Source organism: Electrona antarctica (assembly GCF_951216825.1).
Source record: "Electrona antarctica genome assembly, chromosome: 9".
Lineage (NCBI taxonomy): Eukaryota > Metazoa > Chordata > Actinopteri > Myctophiformes > Myctophidae > Electrona > Electrona antarctica.
This window is the reverse complement of record NC_136790.1, coordinates 32,703,810-32,711,661: the sequence shown is the minus strand read 5'-3', so window position 1 is coordinate 32,711,661 and position 7,852 is coordinate 32,703,810. Positions and strand designations below refer to the sequence as shown.

The 7,852-nt window shown below is 40.9% G+C and overlaps 2 protein-coding genes across 2 annotated transcripts; both read left to right on the top strand.

Moving 5' to 3' along the window:
* Positions 1-896: 896 nt before the first annotated feature.
* Positions 897-3,024, top strand: gpx1a (glutathione peroxidase 1a). Its single transcript, XM_079509616.1, has 2 exons — positions 897-1,229; positions 2,084-3,024. Exons 1-2 carry the CDS (start codon positions 1,005-1,007, stop codon positions 2,444-2,446), a joined length of 588 nt encoding a protein of 195 aa, XP_079365742.1. The 5' UTR covers positions 897-1,004; the 3' UTR covers positions 2,447-3,024.
* A 990-nt stretch (positions 3,025-4,014) lies between these two features.
* On the top strand, positions 4,015-7,705 carry brk1 (BRICK1 subunit of SCAR/WAVE actin nucleating complex). The gene is made up of 3 exons (XM_079511389.1): positions 4,015-4,267; positions 5,352-5,434; positions 6,675-7,705. Exons 1-3 carry the CDS (start codon positions 4,150-4,152, stop codon positions 6,699-6,701), a joined length of 228 nt encoding a protein of 75 aa, XP_079367515.1. The 5' UTR covers positions 4,015-4,149; the 3' UTR covers positions 6,702-7,705.
* The last annotated feature ends 147 nt before the right edge of the window (positions 7,706-7,852 follow it).

Here is a 7,852-nt window from a genome sequence, read left to right as displayed (position 1 = left end):
CTTGAGATGGAAACACCAACAATTGTCATGGACACTGTACCATGAAAACCGATTCCAGAAAAACACACACTCCAGATGTGAAAACACGAGGTAAACCTTTGGCTATAGTACACCCTATACCAACAACAATAGAACCCAATACAGAGGGAGACATTGAGGGAGTATTCGATTCTATAGGCTACTGCTCACATGATGTCTCTTGATGACAAATAATATTCCCTGACAAAAACATAAAATATAGTTGGTTTCAGAATATCAGACGTGAAAATTCAATGCATGTGTTGTGGCTCAAAGAGCATGACATCAACGCCATCTAGTGGACGATCACATGCTCTAATTAGAACAATCAGTTGAAATCCTCTGTGTGTGAGTGTGTGTGTGTGTGTGTGTGTGTGTGTGTGTGTGTGTGTGTGTGTGAGAGAGAGAGAGAGAGAGAGAGAGGGGTCAAGGGGTGTGGATGAAGGTTTGATACAAGCAGTGGTGGAGGGATTTATTTTATTTTTTATTGTTTTACATGTGTTATGTTATATGTAGGCCTAGCTATTATTGTTTATTGTTGTAGCTATTACAAAAAAAGAGTAAAGCTGCAAATAATAATTGTTGTGGACTCTGGAGTAAAAAAAAAGTGCAATATTTGCCTCTCAGATTTTTTTCTAATGAAAATAGTCAAGTAAAGTAAGTAAAGTAAGTAGGCCTACCTACAACAGCGTGTCGTTATGACAAGGCAAATATCAACTTCTTATCTTGAACGACTGATGATTCTAAACTGGCTAAACTGGCTCAGTAGGCCCGCCTATAGCCCCATATGTGCCCTCTCCCTACGGCACATATGGGGCTAGCCCGCCTACTGTTAGTTTCACTGTGGGTTGGACTTAACCGTTTAAGAATCCGGTAGATAACACAGTATCTCTTATTTTCAGTTGCAGCTAACTCATAATCTGAAACACATCACACGGCCGTCTATTTCCAGTTAATTTGTTGGAGTGGACTCGCACAACAACAACATGGCTGGAAGCGTGAAAAGGTTTTACGATCTCACCGCTAAACTCTTGTCTGGAGAAACCCTGAAGTTATCAGCTCTACAAGGAAAAGTTGTCCTCATAGAGAATGTCGCCTCCCTCTGAGGAACAACAAGCAGGGATTATGCCCAGATGAACGACCTCCATGCGCGCTACGCCGCGCACGGACTGGTTGTCCTGGGGGTCCCCTGCAATCAGTTTGGACATCAGGTAGGCCTACAGTACATTATTTTACACTAAATTACTAGTAGGCCTATACGTTTAGCAAACGATCTTAGATTTAGGTTTTGAATTGATTCAAGGAACCTGGCTGGCTGCTTGGTACTAGTAGCCCTGGTCCAGTGCTTACAGCGAGTCTCTCTCTGACCTGTGGAAGTCCCTTCCGCAAGCCCTCTAGTGATATTCTCACTCCCGTGCGCGGGTTTTCAAATCCCAGCAAATAAACAAAACGACGTAACTACTCACCGAAACAAAGCCTGCTAGACCTTGGTAAAAGGCTATTCTCGTAGCTGGGAAGCGTCTCAGGTCCCCAGCTTCTCTCTAAAATGCACTTCGTGCCATTTTAATAACGCAATGTACCCTGAATTTACCGGTGTGGGAGTCATTTCTTCTACTACGGCATTTCCGGGTTTTGCCTGCGCCGATCTGGTTGGATTTATTTTATTTAATGATTAAAATAGTGCATTTTAGATGGGGGTACCAAGAGGTGCATGCATAGTCGAAGAAACCTTGTACGAGGGCTCCTGTTAGGGTCTTCAAGGTGTTTTTGTTGACCAGTTTACCGGTTTAGACCTGATCATCAGTGTTATTTTAACTCTGACAGCGATCCATTTGGACCCTTGGTGCCCCCCTGACCATACGTTGGGAAACAATCTATTTTCTACAGTCTATCTATGGAAACAATGCTCTAACTAAGATGTACAATCTCAAAACCTAAATATCGGTTTCAAAATATGTAAACTGGCTAAGCATAACTTAAGCATGTATTATTTAAGTAGGATTTACTGTGAAGATAAATTCAGTCTGTGTGTAATAAACTGATTCTGTTCTTTCTTTGTGAACAGGAAAATTGCAAGAATGACGAAATACTCAGATCCTTGAAGTATGTCCGTCCGGGCAATGGTTTTGAGCCAAAGTTCCAACTCCTTGAAAAATTGGATGTGAATGGAAAAGGCACCCACCCCCTGTTTGTCTATTTGAAAGAGAAGCTGCCATTCCCCAGTGATGACCCCTTGGCTCTCATGGGGGACCCCAAATTCATCATGTGGAGTCCAATCCAGAGGAATGACATCTCCTGGAACTTTGAGAAGTTCCTGGTCGGTCCTGACGGGGAACCCTACAAGCGCTACAGCCGGAAGTTTCTCACCAGTGACATCGAGGCAGACATTAAAAAGCTCCTAAAGAGGGTCCAAATGACACCATTGTAAAATACAGCCAAAGAGGAGCACAAGTGCCCAGACCAGTGGTTCTCAAAGATTTTTGATGTATTTGGCCACGGTCCCCCATCTGAAATGGTCTTGTGCCAGGGACTAAGAGAAGATTTGTGTGTTCTCTTATTTTTTCTCCACAAAATTGTTCACAACACGTCACAATGCAACATGCCATAGCTGTGAGCTTGTAGATTTGCTGGCTGTCTTCAAATAGCCAAAGTATATAGGGTTAAAATGATTTTAATCCTAAATATATAGTCATTAATTTTACTGGGGACTCTCTCTGTAACATGCTCAAGGACCCCTGGGGGTCTCTGGTCCCCACTTTGAGAACCACTAGCCTAAACAATTTAATTTGTCTGTATTATATATCTGTAAATGCACGTTTGCTACTATATTAGCATTTTATCAGGTTTTGTGACATGCACTACAGTTCAGCCTGTTTACTAAATGAAGACACTCCTTGAAATGCTTTGTCTGGGGAGGGTTCTGATGATGATGTAAATGTCTGAACCTAATGTGTATTATGTGACTGTCACAAATATCTTGAAAGGGAAAATAAACACTTCATTATATGCATTGTTATTTTGTTTGTTGTATATACTATATTCAAATTGCTGTTGGTCGATGGTGGGTGCACCATTGCTCCGATCAGCACCAACACAAACACTGTTCAAATCAGGGGTCCAAGATAGTCACACCCTTGTTGTAACTAGATATCTCTGAGTTGTCTAAAATTATTAGTAAACCTTATAACCATAGGGAAGTTCAATATAGATTAAGGCTTTTAGCAGATAATATTTTAATTGTGCATTTTTCATTTTTGCATTAAGAATCATAACCAGATGGAAATATTCTCAACATCAGTCATATTCTTGCAACATCAATAAGATAGGTATCTACAACCTTTCCCTTGACATGACCTTGAGTCAGGCATAGTGTGTTTGTGTATAGTGCAGACACTGCTGTATAGGTCTACATTGGGAGGGGTCGTGACATTGATTGAGCAATGAGCCTGGAAATAATTGTCTAATGGAAAATAATTTAAATAAATAAACTTGTAGAAGATTACTATGTTTAGCTTGCCAAAAAAGGGGGAAAATACTGGTTGTATTATTAGGCTAGGTTACTCACAAGGCACCTGCTGAAGTACTGGTCTATAGTACTTGAGGAATGTGTGTGCTTTTCTGACTTCAAGTGTTTCAACATGTAATTGACTGACAAATAGTCAAATAGTGATCCAGATAACATGCTTAACCAGGCATTTATTAAACGGTTATAAATGTTGTAATACAACCTTTGTAACCTTTAAAAGGGTTATATATTTATACAACCAATATATACCGTTGTATAATGATACGTTTTGTCCCAGCTACATACCGGTATGTGGGGTTTTTTTGTACAAATTTAGAAACAAAACAAAATATTACATTCAGGAAAGTTGATGCCCAGCCACAGTGCTGTTTGCAACACCGCCGATTCTGAATTCCCTTTGCGGGTTGTACATCCGGTCTAGAACAGAAACGGATACGACAACGGTCTGTGCCTGGTCTGTGCCCGCTCTGGAATGCAGTAGGCGGGTTCTGGACGGGATATGAGCACCGACCAGTAAATAGGAACCAGCCTACTGAGCCTAGTTGTACTGTATCTGTAGGCTAAACCAAACGCGACAATTCTCCCAACACAGAACACAAACAAAAATGGCTGGCCAAGAAGACCCCGTCCAGAGAGAAATCCACCAAGACTGGGCTAATCGAGAGTACATAGAGGTTATAACCAGCAGCATCAAGAAGATCGCCGACTTTCTGAATTCATTTGGTAATGAAAACCTGTGAAGTAAAAATCCTGTCCATCTGATTCAGACACGGTGATGTGCATGATAATGCTAAGATAGCATTTGTAATGCTATTTCTACGGCCACTCCCCAGTCAGACATTACTGTGTGTTAGCCCATTTAGCTTCGGTGTATTGTTAACTCTAAGATAAGATATGGCATGGTTTAGCTGCAAAGTGAACTGCTCGTGTTTTGGTCAGACATGCTTGAAATAATGTGACGAATGTATGTTAAATGATCGCCATGTCGCATTATGCTAGTGTTTTTGATCGCCATTACTGATAAATCACAGGCCCCATCAATGGCATAACAGTTCATACAGGAACTGTATTATTTACTGAATGTTTGGCCTAATTCATTTTGATTAACGATGTCTGCATAAAGTTGCATATTTACTTTAGTGAAGTCAATGATGCTCTGTATATTATTTAGCCTGGATCCCAGCCTGATTCACTACGTTCTGTGGAGTTTGTTATTCCACAAGAATGTAATTCTAATTATATATCCTTTATCCTTTATTCATCCACTATTTTTCTCAAGTACATAGTTCTAGTAGTTCTGCCTTGTACAGTGTACACAATGATCAGACCATAGGCCTACTAAATTATACTCAAGATAAGAAAGAAGCTGCTTGTGTACAGTACACAAGCAAAATAGGTACCAGGTCTGTTTTTTTGTGAATTAAATCCTAGTCCCTACTGCTTGATCACACTACATACAAAAGTAGCAGATCTGCCAGTTTGACATTTGGCGCAAGGTGATGCGTTTTGAGCTTGTAGATGTGCTACTTTTGAATTTGAATCCTGAAAAGTATGTTTTGGACATATGAGGAGATATGACTATATCATAAAGGCTACACCTTGCCGCTGGTGAACACCATAACACATAGGACATAATTCTACCAGTACTACCTAAATTCTTCCTCACCACCTTATTTTCTATTTTTAATTGCCTGGCTACTTATATAAACACTGTAAAACAGTGTGGACTGTGGAGTCTGCTGCACCATTTCAGTGCTCATACATGTGACAAATAAAATCTTTGTCTTTGGGTTTCTTGCACACACAGATATGTCCTGTCGGTCCCGTCTAGCAACCCTCAATGAGAAGTTGACGGCGTTGGAGAGGAGGATCGAGTACATTGAAGCCAGGGTAAGTATCTTGCATATCCAAATATTAGGGGACAAAAGTCCAGAACTGAACGTGCTCTACTGTCAATAGATTAAGGTGGTCTTTACACGAGAATGGTGTTCATAGAAAACGGCACAATAAAGTATCGTTTGCTGGGGTCCCTTTAGACGAGAATGGTGTTTTCAGGAGGTGAAAACGCAACAAAGTGAAACCACCTTCCAGAGTGGAAATCTTTGAGAACGCTGTTTTATCCCTTCTCCGTGTAAACAGGCAAAACGGTGAATCCGCAAAACTTATGACATCATGGCTCACAGCGCATATGTTTATTACATTGATGCAGAGCCATATATGATATAATGGCGTTCCTGAACAAGCCTTCGTTTATGTACGGCTAATGTATTATAAAATATATACCATCCGTGGCGCGATCTGCCTGCATGCTCTGTGCTGCCTGACAGCCTGTCTGTCACCTCGATGCATTAGGCCTGACTCACACCTTTACAACGGATTGATGTATGGCTGATGCATGAGACTTATTGACTGATGCAAGCTCACAATGCATTTCCAATGGGAGTCACATGGTTTGACACAACATTTGTGTTGTATGAGGGGGTGGGGGGCAGTCGAAACACAGCCGAAAGCCGTACAACACAAATGTTGTGTCAAACCATGTGACTCCCATTGGAAATGCATTGTGAGCTTGCATCAGTCAATAAGTCTCATGCATCTAGCATCCAACAATGTTGTATGCTAGATGCGAAGGTGTGAGTCAGGCCTTAGTAGAAAGCAGGCAGCGAGCGACGGCCACAACCACGTTGTGTTCTGGAAGCAAAACCCTGATAGGGTTGCGTGAAGGGGTTCTTCTTCTTGTACGTGGGTGACTGGTCTATTTGGCAGCCCGTTACCGCCACCTAGCGACATAGCGTTTTCATTAAGTGTGCGTTCTCGTGTAAAGGGTCAATAAAAAATGAGAACGCAACGGGACTTTGACGTTTTATCTGGAGATGGTCGCCATGTAAAAAAGGCCTAAGAGAAGGACAGACGGGTGTCCACCTAGTCAGGGCCAGAGTACCCGAAACACGTCCGTTTGTCATGAGTGCTTCTGCGGTAAATAAAAAACATTCAAATAAAATTCACTTTTTGAGTGCAGACTGTTTTCTATAGAAGTATCTTACATAACAAGGCAGTCTATACTGGCAATGCTATGTGTATGTTAAATGTTATGTCATTAACAAAATCTGAATTTGTCTTTTTCTTATAGGTGACGAAAGGCGAGACTTTAACCTAGAAGTTGTCCTTTGTTGTGGATCTACCATGAAGCCACCGCCTCCCCCATGACCCCCTGGACTTCTGGGTTATTACTGTGATGGATCTGACCCTTCTTTGTGGGACCATACATGTGGATAATTTTATAATATGTGGTATATATCATCAACCTCATGCCAAACCTCACTGAAGGACACAATTCTCCACATTAATCCACTTGTCTAAGCCTTCATTGACCTCCATATTCTACTCATATGTTTCCTTTCCATCATCCTCTTTCCCTTTCTGTTCTTCCGTACTCCTCTCTTCCTCGTCTTTGCTTGATTCCATTTCATCCATCATGGACTTGATAAGAGTGAAAATGCATACTGTATATGTTTTTTGTGTATTATTTGACCCATGACACATTTCTACTGTGTACAGCCATTTGTGTGTGACATGGGTACCAGTCACTCAAACACCACCTGTTACTGTTTTGTCGCCATCGGGTGGAAACGGTATTTTTTTAGGAAATGGACAAAAGAACAGCTGATCCAATGTAGGGATTATTAGCCACAAGCTATTGTTAGTACTTTTCATTGGTTTGACATTGCTAAACCAACAGAGAATATCTGATCTACATGCTCATACACATTGTAGTGCATTGTATTAGGATGCACTGTGAGCTTGTAGATCGGTTATTTTCCACTAAATTCACGCAACACTCATGCGACAAAGTAGGCTATAGGATATTAATTTGTGAAATAAAAAAATGGTTTCCGCCTGACAGTGACAATTTGCTCTAGTTTTTGTTCAAAATAATTTTGTGCAGGTCACTAATGGATCTGGCATCAGCACAATTCACTGACCACCTTTCTTGTCTGTATAACATCTGCGGTGTCAATAACACAACGAAAGGATAACATTCCTGTGTGCTAAGTTGATCAAGTAGCTGTGTTTGTAGTTGTCTTTATTATGGACTGGCTTGTACATTGAATTGTTTGGTGATGAAAATGTTTAAGGATTAAAATATTGTAATAACCATGACCATGTTTCATAAAGTGAATATCAAGTCGGATCAAAATTATTATTTTGTTGTGTGTCTGGTGTTATTGCTTGCTCTACGCCAGTGCTTCCCAACCTTCTGGATCAGTTTCTGTAGCTAGCCACTTAACATCTGAATTGAGCAAGTTC

Excerpts from the sequence above, each read along its gene's own strand:
- brk1 (XM_079511389.1), top strand. The coding sequence starts at position 4,150 with ATGGCTGGCCAAGAAGACCCCGTCCAGAGAGAAATCCACCAAGACTGG. Across the intron at positions 4,268-5,351 it reads CGACTTTCTGAATTCATTTG|ATATGTCCTGTCGGTCCCGT; the intron begins GTAATGAAAACC and ends TTGCACACACAG. Across the intron at positions 5,435-6,674 it reads TCGAGTACATTGAAGCCAGG|GTGACGAAAGGCGAGACTTT; the intron begins GTAAGTATCTTG and ends TTTTTCTTATAG.